Source organism: Bos taurus, chromosome 29 (assembly GCF_002263795.3).
Source record: "Bos taurus isolate L1 Dominette 01449 registration number 42190680 breed Hereford chromosome 29, ARS-UCD2.0, whole genome shotgun sequence".
Classification (NCBI taxonomy): domain Eukaryota; kingdom Metazoa; phylum Chordata; class Mammalia; order Artiodactyla; family Bovidae; genus Bos; species Bos taurus.
Window position 1 is genome coordinate 1,080,711 of NC_037356.1, and position 17,478 is coordinate 1,098,188.

Below are 17,478 nucleotides of genomic sequence, written 5' to 3' on the forward strand. Positions count from 1 at the left end.
CCCGCGTCGTGCCACCTCCCAGCTCTCCCGTTCATCCCGGAGTCTAGTTGTTATCGCGAGACTTCCGCCCCACTATTAACTTGGGCGCGCGGCGCGCCCAGCCTTTCCTCCCGCGCGACGGCGGAGGTTGCCTACAGTGTGCCTTTCGGAGTGCTATGGTCGGTAGGTTGCTGTTCGCAGCAGAGGCCCGTACCACGAGCCAGCGCAGGTTGGTATGCACCATCCGTCTCTGGAGAGGTCGGAAAGAGGACACTGGCGTCTGGGCCTTGCAGGCGGCGGAGGGGTCGCTCTTGTGGCTTTTCGCGGGGCGGGGCGGGGTGGGGTCCAGCCGCGTGAGTTGGGCCCTAATGGCGGAGGGCCCGCGGTGGTTGTGGACTGCAGGCCTAGGGCTGCGCTGCTACCGTGGCCCGAGCGTGGCCCGTGAATTGGATGTTAAAATGGAGCATAAACAATGCTTATTCTCTAAATGGCGGTTGAGTGCGAGGTAGCCATTGCTGACGCATTCTCGCCCGAAGTGGGCGCCTCCTGGAGACGCTTGCCCCAGGATCGCGCAAGGCGCTGAGGGGAAGTTGTTCGCGGCCGCGTGGTTTGGTCAGCAGAGTTACCGACTAGAAAGCAGCACTTCCACAGGATTGCTTTCCAGATTTCCCCAAAGATTGTGTTAACTTTAATTTTGATAGTGCGCTCAGGTACACCATCGCTGCCATTGGCTCCACTTAAGTATCTGCCTATAAAGCCGGAGACCCGGGTTCAATCCCTGGGTTGGGAAGATCTCCTGGAGAAGGAAATGGCAACCCAATCCAGTATTCTTGCCTGGAAAATCCTATGGACGGAGGAGCCTGGGAGGCTGCAGTCCATGGGGTGGCAAAGAGTCAGACACGACTGAGCGACTTCACTTCATGACTTAGATTTTGCAAAGCTTGAGATCTCTGTGACCTATTGTTTTCCTGTATTTGAAATATATCGCTCTTAAAATGCTAAAAACTAAGAACAGTGGGAGAATGATGGTATCCTCTATAAGGGAGGTTGAGAAGACTCTGAGGGATGGTATGAGGTGGGAGGGGGGTTCAGGATGGGGAACACGTGTACACCTGTGGCGGATTCATGTCGATGTATGGCAAAACCAATACAATATTGTAATTAGCCTCCAATTAAAATAAATTTAAAAGAAATAATTTTGCCCTAAATACTGTATCCAAGGAAGTGAAAAAAAGACAAAGGGCATTGTCTGCAAGCCTTTTATTGAGAACTTGGAGAGTTCAGAATTTTTAATACCCCAATAGTAAATCCCAGACCAGGAGTTTGGATTTTTTTCCTTGCTATACTGGGCCACACATAGTAGTTAACTTACGCTGTTGAACACTGATACTCTTCATTGTACATTACTATGGCTAAGGGTTAAAATTACATTTTGGGAAAGTTCCTTGATACTGTTGGAAATTACCTATTCTTCCGGAATCTTATTCCATTGGACAGATGAAGGAGGCAAAACTGAAACAGAACCCGTGAATCAAATCTCTAGATTTTAGAATTGATCTGAATTTACAGTTACTACCAGAAAATATTAAAGGCTTTGTAAGTGATATGGCCTTAATTTACATATTATTTACATAACTCACAGCTACATCAAAATTTGCATTACTCTGATTACTAACTGTTGGCATTAATTTGTTCAGGGAAACTACACCACTACACTAAAATTTACCATATTTTATATGGTCAGAAATCTGTTCAAAGCAAAAGATAATTTGAGAGGGACTTGGATCAAGAATGGATTCTCTTAACTATACAACAGCATGTGATTCAGCTGTGGAAACTGAGAATCAAAGGTAAGTGCCTTTTAAAAAAAAGATTTTTCCTGGATAAGAGACTGGATGCTAATATTTACTGTATTTGAATTACTGGGAGGGCATAAATCATTGTCAGTAATGAGTGGTGGTAAATGTAATTTTCAAGAATTGAAACAGAAAAGGAAAACTTGGTTTGGACAGGCCTTTGAAGTTTTTGAACTAAGAAGATGGGTATTAGTCTTGCTTTAAAATCAACTTGTTCTCATTATTTCACATTAGCAAGGATGCTGGCTTATGTATTACGATGAAATGTGTCTAGTCTAAATCATTGATCTCACTGGGAAATCAAAGCATTTCTAGTATATTCACATCAGATACCTCTCTACTAAGATACTCTTGTTTTATTTAGAGGAGGCTTTGTCCTATTTCGTTTAGGATCTAGCAGTGGACAGAATACCTTTATGGAACTTACATAAAGGAAGATCACCATGGCAGTGGCATTATGGCCCACTTTAGCAGTTTGTTAGTACTGAGCCCATCTTTTAAGAAATTATTCTAAGCGTGTTTTCCTGCTTTGATTTTAAAAACGTATATTATTGGTAATAAATATTCAGTAATTTGAGAGGGTGTGATTAATCTTTCCCTGTTTTCTAGTGACAACTCTTCCTCTGGTAGCAGCTTATTTAAAACTCAGTGTGTTCCTGTCCCACCTAAACGGAGGCAAAGAAACACTATTAGAAAATTCGTTCACATACCCAAAAATACTCAAGCAACAGAGTCATCTAGTGACTCATCTATAGAGCCAAGACCACTGACTTTAAAGGCTATTTTTGAAAGATTCAAAAATAAGAAACGTAAACGTAAAAAGAAGAAATACAAGCCAACGGGAAGATCAGTGGGAAGACCAAAAGGAAGGAGAACCACTAGATACTCACAGATTACTGAGAAACAATTTAAAGACAAAAGACCTGGTTTCCCATTTTTAGAATCAGAAAATGGAAGAAAACCATTACCTTGGAGAAAAATTTTAACCTTTGAGGTGAGTCATTATATATGCTCATACACAGCTTAAATGTGTGAAATGAACTGTTGGTCACTTTCAGAATTTAGTTAACACCTGGAGCATGCAATTTGTAACTTTGTTAATACTTCTTTATCCTGACTATACTGCCACTTAAATGCCACCTCCGTCCTTCAGTTCAAAGTTGACTTGGGCTTCTGGAGGTAATCTTCACTGGTTTGGGTGGATATATCTGCATGTAAAGTGCTCCAAGGATGTTTTTATACCTTGCTCTTACCAAACAGGTTTTAAACATCATTCCTAAAACTCAAATAATGCTTCGTTGTTTTACTATAACCTAAGTCAAACCCACACCTGACTTTCGTGTTCAGTGGCTTTAGTAGATTTCATTTCTGAAAGAATCACCTGACAGGTCAGCCAGTTCATAGCAGTAGACTCAAATATTTGAATTTTAAGTGACTACATAATTTGTCAGACACAATTGAGCAACTTCACTTTCACCTTTCACTTTCATACATTGGAGAAGGAAATGGCAACCCACTCCAGTGTTTTTGCCTGAAGAATCCCAGGGACGGGGGAGCCTGGTGGGCTGCTGACTGTGGGGTCGCACAGAGTCTGATGACTCTAGCAACTTAGCAGCAGCAGCATAATTTGATGTCACTTGTTCTAAAATCTGATTTATTGGAAAGGATTAGTAATTATTAACCTTTTATGTTTAAAGTGACTAAAAAAGATCTTTCAATTTGCATTAAAAAATAAGTCTTTAGAAGCATCCAAACCATATAGAAGATTTGTGCTTGTTTTTCTTGGTGTACCAACTTTGGTAACTCGCTCGGTAGAACAGTGAATTCTTTTTATAAGCAGTGTTTGATAGGGGTGATCACCATATGGCAGAGTTAGAGCTTCCTTGTTATAGAACATAAGCATCTATCTGCTAAGCTGTGGCAGAAAAATTTTTTTTTTCCAAGTCTGTGACTGACAACAGGATGTTCTGGTATATAGCAAGCAGTGGCAAGAGGATTTTTTAACTACCTTGAAAAACTGAAGTATGAATACTACCTCAAGGAATCCTTGAAACAGATGAATGTTGCTGAAGATTTAGAAAAAGACGACCTCGATAGTCGAAGATACAGATACTTGGATGATGACGGATCTCTCTCTCCTATTGAAGAGTCAGCGTAAGTTCAGACATTGGAACAATTTTAAACGTTGTGCTTTTAAATTTTTATGTTGCTCCACATTATACTATCAGTTTAGATTTTGATTTAATAGTTTAAAATTCATATTAAATGTTCAGTTCAGTCGCTCAGTCATGGCTGACTCTTTGGGATTCCATGGACTGCAGCATGCCAGGCTTCCCTGTCCATCACCAGCTCCCAGAGCTTGCTTAAACTGTCCATCCAGTTGGTGATGCCATCCAACCATCTCATCCTCTGTTGTCCCCTTATCCTGCCTTTAGTCTTTCTCAGCATCAGGGTCTTGTCCAAGGAGTTGGTTCTTTACATCAGGTGGCCAAAGTATTGGAATTTCAGCTTGAGCATCAGTCCTTCCAAGGAATATTTAGGACTGATTTCTTTCAGGATTCACTGGTTGGATCTCCTTGCAGTCTAAGGGACTCTTAAGAGTCTTCTCTAACACAACAGTTCAAAAGCATCATTTCTTCAGTGTGCAGCTTTCTTTATGGTCCAACACTCATATCCATACATGACTATTGGAACAACCATAGCTTTGACTAGACTGACCTTTATCAACAAAGTAATGTCTGCTTTTCAATATGCTCTCTAGGTTGGTCATGGCTTTTCTTCCAAGGAGCAAGCATCTATTAATTTCCTGACTGCAGTCACCATCTGCAGTGATTTTGGAGCCCAAGAGAATAGTCTGTCACTGTTTCCATGTTTCGTCATCTGTTTGCCATGAAGTGATGGGACCAGATGCCATGATCTTAGTTTTCTGAATGTTGAGTTTTAAGCCAACTCTTTTCTACTCTCTTTCACTTTCAAGAGGCTCTTTAGTTCTTCTTCACTCTCTGCCATAATGGTGGTGTCATCTGCGTATCTGAGGTTATTGATATTTCTCCTGGCAATCTTGATTCTAGCTTATGCTTCTTCCAGCCTGGCATTTCTCATGATGTACTCTGCATATAAGTTAAATAAGCAGGGTGACAGTATACAGCCTTGACACACTCCTTTCCCAATTTGGAACCAGTCTTGTTCCATGTCCAGTTCTAACTGTTGCTTCTTGACCTGCATACAGGTTTCTCGGGAGAAATTCATTAATTCTTTAAGGATTAAATGTTACTTAATAAGTATTCATACTTAAATTTAATAGTGATAATCAACTGGTATTGCGGGTTCAGTTGTATGTCATAACAGTATGCTATGAATTTATTGTCATCTGAGTGATAATGTTTTTAATATTGCAGAGCAGAGGAGGAGACTGCAGCAAACCTTGAACATGATGAATGTGATATTAAGTTGGTGGTAAGTGACATTTTTATTCCATTTTGTTTTGGGAGGGCAGGAGTTGACAAAGGGAGATTTTCATCCTGTAGTGTTAACTGTCTAATTTTAGAAAGCCTCAAAGCCCTTGGTGCAAGAAATGTGAGGATAAAAATGAGAATTTTATAGATAATTGAGAACATCAATTAGCAGTACTGTGTCAATAAGTGTCAAGAGTATTGTAAGTCTTCATGTGTTTTATTGTTACTAGGATATCAAATAAGAAAGAAAAAAATCCAAATGTAATTTTCAAGTTATTTTAAGTAACCTAGTTGTATGTAATTACTAGTGCAGTGAAATTGGTTATATGTCTTACCAATACTTCTTATGCAGGAGAACAGTTATTTCATAATAAGTTCTGAATTTCCAAAGAAGAAGCAGAATGTACATTTGGATCAAGAAGAATATACTGAAGAAACTGCTTTGCTTAAAAAGAGAACATCAAAATCTAAACACTGGATAGAGGACAAAATGGCCTGAAGAGAGATAAGATTATAGAGGACAAAATGGCCTGAAGAGAGATAAGATTATAAATACCAGACAAGGTAAACAGAATAAAAGCAAAGATAAGTGTATATATATATATATGCCAGCCTTAGAAAAAAACCCTGTAAGAAAATAAAGAATACTTAAACAGATTTGTGAAACTCCTGAAGTAGTTATTATAAGAAAAATTATGTAGAAAAAAATTGAGGCTGTTACTGCAGAGATTGACTTGACAAATAATAAACAAAAGTCCTACTGTTTTTGCCTATTATGGTTTATTTCTAGGTAAGAGAACTTAAAGGTACCATTTTAACACTGAATCAAATAACAGATTGTAATCTTGAAAAGTTTGCATAAACAATGATTTTTTTTTCCACCTACCCTCCTGAGGTAGGGTATCTACAATTTCCTGTTTTTGTTTTCTTTAGACAAGTTTAGTGTGAAATGCTGAGTACTGTAATAACTTAATTTTCCCTTCCTAATTACCTGTATTTCAAATATCCTTTTCATCACCACATATATAATGCATTTTACAGTAGCACTTGTGTTTGTTTTTGTTTAATTTGTGGACAAAGACTTACAGACAAGTGCGAAAGTAAATCCTCTTTTGCAACCCACAACTCATTGTTCAGTATGAGTTTTGATACAGATAAGAAGGAACATGATCCATAAAATGGATGTGTATTGATGAGCATAAAGATTGCTTCCAGGACTGTAAAGCTAAATAAGCTTCTAAATTACCAGCTATATTGATCCTAGTACTCAGTTTTAATGTTGACATAAAACAAAGATGGACTTCTTTTTTTAGGCTTTTATCTTCGGAATACAGTATCTGGATTTTGCAAAGATATGTCTAATGCTTTAGGTAAGTTTTGTTCAGATTTGTGTAAATATGATACATTGTCAGAACTTCTCCAGAGGTTTAATTTTTGAAAGCCATTTTTGCCAACTTTAAATTTCTATTCATCATGTAATTTCAGAAAATGCATCTCAGGATTGGCATGTTTTATAGTGACATTGTGCCAGGATTTGCTTGCAGGAAGGGGTCCCAGAACTATAAGCTATCAGAATCTTGGATATTCCCTCTTCAAGCATATGAATTTTTAATCTTCTAATACCCCCTGTACATTTTAAAAATTGAAGCATAGTTGATTTACAATGCTAATTTCTGCTGTACAGCAAAGTGACTCAGTTATATAATTTTTCTCTTATGATCTATCACAGCATATTAATTCCCTGTGCTATATAGTAAGCCCTTGTTTATCTTATGAATTTGTATCTGCTAATCCCAAGTTCCCAGTCTGTGGCTCCCCCACACCCCCACCTCTTGTCCAACCACAAGTCCATATCTGTTTGTTTCATAGATCTGTTCATTTGGGTGGTAGTTTAGATTCCACATGTAAGTGATACCTATTTCTGACTTAGTTTGCTTTCTGTATCGCTAGATCCATGTTGCTGCAAATGGCATCATTTTCATATTAATGGCTGAGTAAAATACACACCCCTCCCACACATCTTTATCAGTTCATCTCTCAGTGGACATTTATGTTGGTTCCATATCTTGGAACAGTGCTGTAGTGAACACAGGTACACGTATCCTTTCCAACCATGTTTTTCTTTGCGTGGGATTGCTCATCATATGGTAGCTCTCGTGTTTTCTGTAGTGGCAATACCAATCTACATTCTCACCAACAATGTAGGAGAAGGTTCCTTTTTTTTTCTCCAACACCCTGTCTGGCATTTATTATTTGTAGACTTTACGATGGCCATTCTCACCAATGTGAGATGGTACTTGATTATAGTTTTGATTTGCATTTCTCTGTAGTGATGAGCATAGAACCCACACCCCCTGCAGTGGAAGTGCTAAGTCTTAACCAGTAAACCACCAGGGAAGTCCCACAATATTTTGATGCATATACTAAAATGAAGTAGAAGATTATATAGTGTAATGTTAGAAATGACTACACAGGACACATAATTTCATAAATCTGAATGATATACAAATGCCAAATTTGTCCTCAGGGATCCCCAAATGGTCAGAACATCAGGCATATTAACATTTTTCTGTATTTTCATAATTGTTATCAATGAGAAAATATTTTACATTTTAGTTCTCAATTTAAAGGCAAAAATTCATTTAAATAGTTTTGCAGTAATCTGGTAATGAAGTTGTTAATAATAAAGCTTAAATTTACATATGTAATTTTTTGGTTCAGCTGTAATAGCTACTTAGTATCTTTCCTAAGGATTGACTTTAAAATACATGTCGTGATTAATTCATTGTATGATTTCTTTAAATTACTTAATTTAAAATTAATTAAACAATGATTAAGCATTGAGGTCTATCCCGATGGGGCTTTTTCTATAAACCTACATCGTTGGAAACGCCTCATAGAGTAACTATGTAGTTTCCTTTACTCATAGAACTACCTGTTAGATCTGTGGGAAAAAACTACAAGACAAAGCTGCCAATTAAACTATGAAAAACCTAACAGTTTTTTTTTTAATCTTAGGTATTGGCATATCCCAATGATCTGTGTCAAGTTTTAGGGTGGGATAACTTAGGTGAGTTTTAGTTAGTGACTATAATTTGGGGGGAGGGGTTACCATTCCAGTTCAGATGATGAATTTAATGTTCAACTGCTGAATGATACAGATATGAACTAAAACTTAATTCTGATAGAGCTGAGTATAACAAAATATTTAAATAAGCATATATTTAAGTTTTTTAATCATGAGTAAGTAACCCATAATCTATTATTTGGTATCCACAGGAATTAATATGATTTGAACTTGGTAAGTTTTTGGTAAGTAGAATATTTAATTTCTATTCAAATAGGATTCAGAAGTTCTGAAAACAATGAAATTTTGAGTATGGTATTCCATTACTATTGTGACTGCTAGTTATTTAGGTGTAAAACAGAATTATCAAGATTTTGGCCAAAAATTTGGCCAAAAATTTGCTGTAATACTTGTACTCATTGGAAAAAAAGGAAGACACAGCATATGTAGGGCATGAAATGCCCTGGTCCCTTGTATACTTTATTAAACTAGTATGTAAATAGCAAGTATGATTGGATAGTTTCCTACGTAAGTTTTATAGGTATAAAGAGGGTAAAAAGGTAATGAGTTAAGTTTATAAGAGTTAATGTAGTTGGTTGCTTACTGGAATGACAAGAAAAAATTATTTCACATGTTAAATAGAGGTGTGTGTGAAAGTAAATTTCTCAGATAGTATCATTACAGAATGAGGTTGGAGTGGTTCCAGTTCAATCATAATTGCACTGCATGGTATCTGCATTCAGCAGTTTGTTCCTGCTGGCTGTTCAAAAGACAGTGCGATATAAATTCAGTATCTGGCATCGTTGGTTTTTTTGCTTTGTGCATATTAGACCTGGTATTTCTACTGATACAAGTATCCTTTTAGTTTCTTATACTGGTCAGTTTGACAGAATCTTCAAAAGTAACTAATACTTTTTTTTCCTATGGTTGTCATTAAGAACTAGACAGATCCCATCTCCTGACCCTAAACAGGTATTTTGCTTTTCACTTTCTGTTGCTTTTAGCAGCTTTCCTTTGCTGATAGCATGCTTAACAAAGCGGAACTTCTATACAGGTGCTGCTGCTAAGTCGCTTCAGTCATGTCTGACTCTGTGCGACCCCATAGATGGCAGCCCACCAGGCTCCCCTAGGCAACAACACTGGAGTGGGTTGCCATTTCCTTCTTCAGTGCATGAAAATGAAAAGTGTGCTCAGTTGTGTCCAACTCTTAGCAACCCCATGGACTGTAGCCTGCCAGCCTTCTCTGTCCATGGGATTTTCCAGGCAAGAGTACTGGAGCTGTACAGGTGCAGAAGAAGCTTTTTGCACATTGTCTTAAGCTTGGGAAACTTATTTACAAAGCCTCATTCTACTGAAAATGGGCACTTGTTCATGGTGTCCATAAAACTGTTAATGTGGCTACATTGAGAACACAGGTTTTGCTTCCATCACTGTAATTTTATTGCAGTGGTGACAATGAGACCTGTAACATTTTTTTTTTTTTTTGACTAGGCTCATGAGTAAAAATTGGATATAATATGGCTTTTCAATATTAGGAAAGATGAAGGAATAAACACAATTGTACTTGCTATATTTAACTTCTAGGATCCTACAGTAAACTGCTTGAGGAAATTGGGTCTTTGAAGATTACAGGTAAGATTTTCGTTTTTTCCCCCTTGTATTTAATGCAAAAAACTAGACGTTAAACAGCCCATTACGTGTTCTACTGTTTTTTCAGGGATGTTATGATGATGGGCAAAATTGTTCAACTGCTCTGAATGGGCTGAGTGAAAATAGCCTTTCTGAACATCCACATTAAACTATATTTTAAAACATGACAGCTCTAAGATTAAAGTTGCCTGAGGACATTTATATTTTGCAACAAAGTTTAGGTATGAATGAAAATGGAACCGAATCAGTCCCAGTTATTGTTCAAATCCTTTTCTGTAGGTGGCAAACTTTGAAGTGAACTCCACTGAAGATCTAAGAGGCCCAACTAAAACAACGTGGCAGGTAATTATTATCTGTCAGATTTTGATGGTCATTACCAAGGCTTTTAGAACGCAGTTTCTAATTTGCTGTGGACATGACCGTAAAACAAAATCCCAACTAGGTTTTTCTTCCTGCTACTTTGTTAGCATACAGCCTGTTGGGAACATTTTATTAGCCTTAATTAACTACTTGTGAAAGTCAGCACTGTTCTAGTATAAATAGAACACAGCCATTTTTCTAATTAGCTTTTATAATACCCAGACATTGCTAGTCTATGCCTAGCATTGAAGAGTCTATGCCTAGATTGCTGGACTTGTTTTCTAGTTTATTACTGGGGTAGTTGGCTTCAGAACTTTATAGGACCATCTCTGAAAATGAAACCTTTAATATTTCTGTTATACAGGCATCACAGCTGTGGATTGAGCAGAACTTTTTGAAAGGTATGTACACATTAGAGAAATAGTTTTTGTAGGTCATTTCAAAGAGGGCTGATGGGACCAAATCCTGGAGCCCTTAACGCTGTGACCAAAGACTGAATTCTCCATTGGATATAATAGTCACTTGATAGTGCTATGTTTTCCTGATGGAGATACAAGCCACTCATATCCATGACAGGTGATGTGGGAGAGTGTAAATACAGTCTTCAAAATTTAACCAGTATCTACTCTCCTTCAGGGCTACCTTGAAGATGACAACCCTGGAGGAGCTATGGTGATTGGCAGTGGAAAGAATCAGGACGTGTGAAAAATCCTTAAAAATTTATTGACTTAAATAACTTTGCCTATGTTAATGAATAAAAAGAAACCTTTTGTGCAGAAAGTCAGCATATATTTCTGGCTCGAAGCTTCTCTAATGTTTTCTGTGGAGGAAATAGTATCAGTTATTATTAGTATCAGGCTCCGATGTGCCTTAGACATGAAAAGTTGGGGGTATGTATGGGATGCTGCTTACCTTATGAAATTCTTTTGTCCTTGCTCTGTTTTGGGCATGTGCATCTTGCTTTGCTTTGTCTTCCTTCTGCTTTCTCATTTCAGCTAATTGAAGGTATAATCTATAAGAAATTTGTATGGAATTAAAGAAAGATACTTCAGATACATGTATAGTCACTGACTATGCAACCCTATGAACAAGGGACATGGAGTGGGTTGCCATTCCTTTGTCTATCATATATATGTAAATCCATATACATATACATACCCTACTGCCCTTTCGTGCGTATGGGGTTGTGCAGTCTTTTTATCTTCAGGAAGCGACACCCTAACTTTACTCATACCCTTTAGGTCACTCACAAAGGAACCTGAGTGGAAAACAAGCCACTGAGTAAAATACATAATGCCACTGAATAAAACCACTAAGTAAATACATAATTCTCTTTGATAACAGATACCTGTAGTTTTCTCTGTTATTGTTTTGGTTTGAGAATATCCAGAGGCATGAACTTTGTCCTTTATCTCTTTCTGTCTCTGTGAGGATCTCTCTATAAATGCCTTTTTTCTTTTTATGAATGCTTCTTGTAAGCTCTCTGGTGCAGCTGTACACCTTGAAAAGGTTTCTGTTTAAAAAAGTTTTTTTTTTTTTTTTAAATATGTCAGCAAGTCACAAATTCAAGTTTTCATGAATGGGTGTGGGTTCACCAATCTGATGCACATACCTCCACACACAGTTGGTCTCTCCAGTGGATGTTCTGACATGGCTGGATAATCTGAGTTTTCTGTTTCTGACAGAAGAGGCAGAAATTCACTCACCTAATGGCAAGAAAGTCATAGAAGACTTTACCACTTCAGAGAAGACTTTTACAGACTTTACCCTAGTTCTTTTGGAACTGCCTTTCTAGAAAATTCAGTCCTAAAGTTATTCAGAGTTAACCACAGCAGACGACCTTCAAAAATTGAAAGGATGAGTCAAGCAAGAACTGAAAAATGTAAAGGCAAACTTAATTTAGCCACTAACTCACTCACATGGACCACAGCCTTGTGAGAATGAAAAGCTCAATGAAACTGGACAGTTTTCCTCAGACATGACCTCAATGGACAGGTCATGGTGGACAGTTCTGAGGAAACTTGGTCCACTGGAGAAGCTTTGAGAACCCCATAAACAGTATGAAAAGACAAAACAATACAACACTGAAAGATGGAACTCCTCAGGTCAGCAAAAGAGATGGAGCCAAAGTGAAAACAATTCCCAGTTGTAGGATGTGGCTGGTGATGGTCCACTGCGGTAAAGAACAATACTGCAGAGGAACCTGGAATGTTAGGTGCATGAATCAAGATAAATTGAAAGTGGTCAAACAGGAGATAGCAGGAGTGAACATCAACATTTTAGGAATCTAAATGGATTAAAATGGACTGGAATGGATGAATTTAACTTAGATGACCATTAAATAGCTTAGAAGAAGCCCTCATAGTCAACAAGAGTCCAAAATGCAGTATTTGGGTGCAGTTTCAAACGACAGTGATCTCTACTTGTTTCCAAAGAACCATTGACTGTCACAGTAATCCAAGTCTATGCCCCAAACAGCAATGCCAAAGAAGCTGAAGTTGAACAGTTGTATGACTTACAAGACCTTCTAGAACTAACACCCAAAAAAGATGTCCTTTTTATCATAAGGGACTGGAATGCAAAAGTAGGAAGTCAAGAGATATGTGGAGTAATGGGCAAGTTTCATTTTGGAATACCAAATGAAGTAGGGCAAAGTTTTGTGAGTACACAGGAAACTTCCCTCATAGCTCCTGCAGTGCAGGAGACCTGGGTTCAATTCCTGGGTTGGGAAGATCCCCTGGAGAAGGAAATGCAACCCATTCCAGTTCTTGCCTGGAGAATCCCATGGATAGAGGAGCCTGGCAGGCTATGGGGTCGCCAGAGTTGGACATGACTTAGTAACTAAGTCATGTCTTAGTAACTAACCTCTGGCTTCTCTGGTGGCTCAGAAGTTAAAGTGTCTGCCTCCAATGCAGGCGACTTGGGTTTGACCCCTGGGTCGGAAAGACCCCCTGGAGAAGGAAATGCAACCCATTCCAGTTCTTGCCTGGAGAATCCCATGGATAGAGGAGCCTGGCAGGCTATGGGGTCGCCAGAGTTGGACATGACTTAGTAACTAAGTCATGTCTTAGTAACTAACCTCTGGCTTCTCTGGTGGCTCAGAAGTTAAAGTGTCTGCCTCCAATGCAGGAGACTTGGGTTTGACCCCTGGGTCGGAAAGACCCCCTCGAGAAGGAAATGGCAACCCACTCCAGTATTCTTGCCTGGAGAAGCCCATGGATGGAGGAGCCTGGTAGGCTACAGTCCATGGGGTCGCAAAGAGTCAGACACAACTGAGCGACTTCACTTTCTTGAAACTAAACCACCACCACCACACAGCAAACACACTCTTCCAACCCTGACTCTACACAGGAGATGACTCTACACATGGACATCGCCAGATGGTCAATACCAAAATCAGACTGATTATATTCTTTGCAGCGGAAGATGGAGCAGCTCTATACAGTCAGCAAAAACAAAGACAGGAGCTGACTGTGGCTCAGATCATGAACTCCTTATTGCCAAATTCAGACTTAAATTGAAGGAAGTATGAAAAATAACCAGAAACCACTAAATAAAATCCCTTAACAATTATACAGCAGAAGTGACAAATAGATTCAAGGGATTAGATCCGATAGAGTGCCTAAAAAACTATAGGACCATCAAGTGATCAAGACCATCCCCAAGAAAAATGCAAAAAAAGCAAAATGGCTGTCTGAGGGGGCCTTACAGAGATAGCTGAGAAGAAAACAGAAAGGCAAAGGAGAAAAGGAAAAATATAGTCATCTGAATGCAGAGTTCCAAAGACTAGCAAGGAGAGAGAAAGCCTTCCTAACAGATCAAAGAAACAGGATTAAAGATCTAAACATAAGACCAGAAACTATAAAACTCCTAGAGGAGAACATAGGCAAAACAGTCTCTGACATACATCACAGCAGGATCCTCTATGACCCACTTCCCAGAATATTGGAAATAAAATCAAAAATAAACAAATGGGACCTAATTAACCTTAAAAGCTTCTGCACATCAAAGGAAACTATTAGCAAGGTGAAAAGACAGCCTTCAGAATGGGAGAAAATAATAGCAAATGAAGCAACTGACAAACAACTAATCTCAAAAATATACAAGCAACTCCTACAGCTCATCTCCAGAAAAATAAACGGCCCAATCAAAAAATGGGCCAAAGAACTAAATAGACATTTCTCCAAAGAAGACATACAGATGGCTAACAAACACATGAAAAGATGCTCAACATCACTCATTATCAGAGAAATGCAAATCAAAACCACTATGAGGTACCATTTCACACCAGTCAGAATGGCTGCGATCCAAAAGTCTACAAATAATAAATGCTGGAGAGGGTGTGGAGAAAAGGGAACCCTCTTACACTGTTGGTGAAAATGCAAACTAGTACAGCCACTACGGAGAACAGTGTGGAGATTCCTTAAAAAACTGGAAATAGAACTGCCTTATGATCCAGCAATCCCACTGCTGGGCATACACACTGAGGAAACCAGAAGGGAAAGAGACACGTGTACCCCAATGTTCATCGCAGCACTGTTTATAACAGCCAGGACATGGAGCAACCTAGATGTCCATCAGCAGATGAATGGATAAGAAAGCTATGGTACATATACACAATGGAGTATTACTCAGCCATTAAAAAGAATACATTTGAATGAGTTCTAATGAGGTGGATGAAACTGGAGCCTATTATACAGAGTGAAGTAAGCCAGAAGGAAAAACATAAATACAGTATACTAACACATATATATGGAATTTAGAAAGATGGAAACAATAACCCTGTGTATGAGACAGCAAAAGAGACACTGATGTATAGAACAGTCTTATGGACTCTGTGGGAGAGGGAGAGGGTGGGAAGATTTGGGAGAATGACATTGAAACACGTAAAATATCATGTAAGAAACGAGTTGCCAGTACAGTTTCGATGCACGATACTGGATGCTTGGGGCTAGTGCACTGGGATGACCCAGAGGGATGGTATGGGGAGGGAGGAGGGAGGAGGGTTCAGGATGGGGAACACACATGTATACCTGTGGCGGACTCATTTGGATATTTGGCAAAACTAATACAATTATGTAAAGTTTAAAAATAAAAAAAAAAAAGAAACAGATGAAACCAATAGAATGGAAAAGACCAGAGATCTCTTCAAGAAAATTAGAGATACCAAGGGAACATTTCATGCAAAGATAGGCACAATAGAGGACAGAAACAGTATGGAACTAATAGAAGCCGAAGATACTAAGAAAAGTTGGCAAGGATACATAAAATAACTCTACGAAATAGATCATGATCCAGATAATCACGATAGTGTGATCACTCACCTACAGCCAACGATCCTGGAGTGCAAAGTCAAGTGGGCCATAGGAAGCATCACAAACAAAGCTAGTAGAGGTGGTGGAATTCCACGCTGAGCTATTTCAAATCCTAAAAGATGATGCTGTTAAAGTGCTGCACTCAATACACCAGCAAACTGGGAAACTCAGCAGTGGACACAGGACTGGAAATGGTCAATTTTCATTCCAATTCCAAAGAAAGGCAATGCCAAAGAATGTTCAAACTACAGCACAATTGCACTCATCTCATGCTAGCAAAGTAATGCTCAAAATTCTCCAAGCAAGGCTTCAACAGGACATGAACAGAGAACTTCCAGATGTTTAAGCTGGATTTAGAAAAGGCAGAGGAGCCAAAGGTCGAATTGCCAACATCCACTGGAGAAGGAAATGACAACCCACTCCGGTATTCTTGCCTGGAAAATCCCATGGACAGAGAAGCCTGACAGGCTACAGTTCATGGAGTTGCAAAGAATTGGACACGACTGAGCGACTTCATCATGGAGTTGCAAAGAATTGGACACGACTGAGCGACTTCACTTCATTGAATCATAGAAAAATCAGAGTTCCAGAAAAATATCTGCTTTATTGACTATGCCAAAGCCTTTGACTGTGTGGATCGCAACAAACTTGTGTAAAATTCTTCAAGAGATGGGAATAACACACCACCTAATCTGCCTCCTGAGAATCAAGTTAGAATTGGACATGGAACAATGGACTGGTTCCAATTTGGGAAAGGAGTACGTCAAGGCTGTATATTGTCACCCTGCTTGTTTAACTTATATGCAGAGTACATCATGTGAAATGCCAGTCTAGATGAAGGACAAGCTGGAATCAAGGATTGCCGGGAGAAATATCAGTAATTTCAGATGTGCAGATACCCTTATGGCAGAAAGTGAAGAGGATATGAAGAGCTTCTTGATGAAGGTGAAAGAGGGGAGTGAAAAAGCTGTTTTAAAACTCAACATTCAAAAAACAAAGATCATGGCATCCAGTCCTATCACTTGATGGGAAATAGATGGGGAAACAATGTAAACAGACTATTTTCTTGGGCTCCAAAATCCCTGTGGATGGTAACTGCAGCCATGAAATTAAAAGACGCTTGCTCCTTGGAAGAAAAGCTTTGGCCAATATAGACAGCATATTAAAAGCAGAGACATTATTTTGCCAACAAAGGCCTGTCTAGTCAAAGCTATGGTTTTTTCCGTTAATGTATGGATGTGAGAGTTGGACTATAAAGAAAGCTGAAGAATTGATGCTTTTGTACTGTGGTGTTGGAGAAGAGTCTTGAGAGTCCCTTCAACTGCAAGGAGATCCAACCAGTCCATCCTAAAGGAAATCAGTCCTGAATATTCATTGGAAGGACTGATGCTGAAGCTCCACTACTTTGGCCACCTGATGCAAAGAACAGACTAGCTGGAAAAGACTGATGCTGGGAAAGACTGAAGGCTGGAGAAGGGGACAACTGAGGACAAGTTGGTTTTATGGCATCACCAACTCAATGGGCATGAGTTTGAGCAAGCTCCAGGAGTTGGTGATGGACAAGGAAGCCTGGCATGCTGCAGTCCATGGGGTCACAAGGTCAGACATGACTGAGTGACTAAACTGAATAGCACTTTGTTAGCACTGTTTTGTACCATGTAATTGTGCTTCCCTGATAGCTCAGCTGGTGAAGAATCTGCCTGCAATGCAGGAGACCCTGGTTCGATTCCTGGGTTAGGAAGTTTACACGGAGATGGGATAGGCTACCCACTCCAGTATTCTTGTCTGGACAGAAG

The 17,478-nt window shown here is 39.1% G+C and overlaps 2 protein-coding genes, 1 long non-coding RNA gene and 8 other non-coding genes across 23 annotated transcripts in view; 10 read left to right on the forward strand and 1 right to left on the reverse strand.

Moving 5' to 3' along the window:
* Nucleotides 1-102: 102 nt before the first annotated feature.
* Nucleotides 103-6,055, forward strand: TAF1D (TATA-box binding protein associated factor, RNA polymerase I subunit D). Its single transcript, NM_001037586.2, is given in 6 exon segments — nucleotides 103-208; nucleotides 1,677-1,829; nucleotides 2,445-2,829; nucleotides 3,814-3,989; nucleotides 5,234-5,291; nucleotides 5,643-6,055. Coding segments are annotated over 5 exon segments (825 nt in total). The 5' UTR covers nucleotides 103-208; nucleotides 1,677-1,770; the 3' UTR covers nucleotides 5,790-6,055.
* Nucleotides 6,056-6,332: 277 nt separating this feature from the next.
* Nucleotides 6,333-6,459, forward strand: LOC112444972 (small nucleolar RNA SNORA40). Its single transcript, XR_003033376.1, has one exon. It is a non-coding gene; the product is annotated as a small nucleolar RNA SNORA40 (small nucleolar RNA).
* Nucleotides 6,460-6,666: 207 nt separating this feature from the next.
* LOC107131948 (uncharacterized) lies at nucleotides 6,667-11,147 on the forward strand. 2 transcript variants are annotated; one of them, XR_001495384.3, is made up of 7 exons: nucleotides 6,667-8,360; nucleotides 8,570-8,602; nucleotides 9,296-9,329; nucleotides 9,942-9,989; nucleotides 10,287-10,349; nucleotides 10,732-10,768; nucleotides 11,004-11,147. It is a non-coding gene; the product is annotated as an uncharacterized lncRNA (long non-coding RNA). The 2 variants fall into 2 exon arrangements; XR_001495382.2 differs by lacking the exons at nucleotides 6,667-8,360; nucleotides 8,570-8,602 and having other exon boundaries at nucleotides 8,609-9,329.
* Nucleotides 8,130-8,260, forward strand: LOC112444969 (small nucleolar RNA SNORA18). Its single transcript, XR_003033373.1, has one exon. It is a non-coding gene; the product is annotated as a small nucleolar RNA SNORA18 (small nucleolar RNA).
* On the forward strand, nucleotides 8,410-8,480 carry LOC112444976 (small nucleolar RNA SNORD5). The gene has a single exon (XR_003033378.1). It is a non-coding gene; the product is annotated as a small nucleolar RNA SNORD5 (small nucleolar RNA).
* Nucleotides 9,076-9,212, forward strand: LOC112444964 (small nucleolar RNA SNORA8). The gene has a single exon (XR_003033368.1). It is a non-coding gene; the product is annotated as a small nucleolar RNA SNORA8 (small nucleolar RNA).
* On the forward strand, nucleotides 9,697-9,830 carry LOC112444966 (small nucleolar RNA SNORA1). The gene has a single exon (XR_003033370.1). It is a non-coding gene; the product is annotated as a small nucleolar RNA SNORA1 (small nucleolar RNA).
* Nucleotides 10,075-10,148, forward strand: LOC112444963 (small nucleolar RNA Z40). The gene has a single exon (XR_003033367.1). It is a non-coding gene; the product is annotated as a small nucleolar RNA Z40 (small nucleolar RNA).
* LOC112444968 (small nucleolar RNA SNORA32) lies at nucleotides 10,375-10,497 on the forward strand. The gene has a single exon (XR_003033372.1). It is a non-coding gene; the product is annotated as a small nucleolar RNA SNORA32 (small nucleolar RNA).
* LOC112444965 (small nucleolar RNA SNORA25) lies at nucleotides 10,799-10,925 on the forward strand. The gene has a single exon (XR_003033369.1). It is a non-coding gene; the product is annotated as a small nucleolar RNA SNORA25 (small nucleolar RNA).
* CEP295 (centrosomal protein 295) overlaps nucleotides 11,070-17,478 on the reverse strand; it is a 53,581-nt gene continuing 47,172 nt past the window's right edge. For 9 of the 12 annotated variants that reach the window (XM_024987480.2, XM_059883200.1, XM_010820786.4 and 6 more), the window contains 4 exons: nucleotides 11,980-12,073; nucleotides 11,716-11,880; nucleotides 11,526-11,625; nucleotides 11,070-11,379 (listed from right to left, as the gene is read on the reverse strand). In XM_024987480.2, coding sequence (XP_024843248.2) covers nucleotides 11,238-11,379; nucleotides 11,526-11,625; nucleotides 11,716-11,880; nucleotides 11,980-12,073 — 501 coding nt within the window. In that variant the 3' untranslated portion in view covers nucleotides 11,070-11,237. The remainder of the gene's footprint in view (nucleotides 11,380-11,525; nucleotides 11,626-11,715; nucleotides 11,881-11,979; nucleotides 12,074-17,478) is intronic. The other 3 variants (XM_003588005.6, XM_059883202.1, XM_059883203.1) reach the window with 3 other exon arrangements.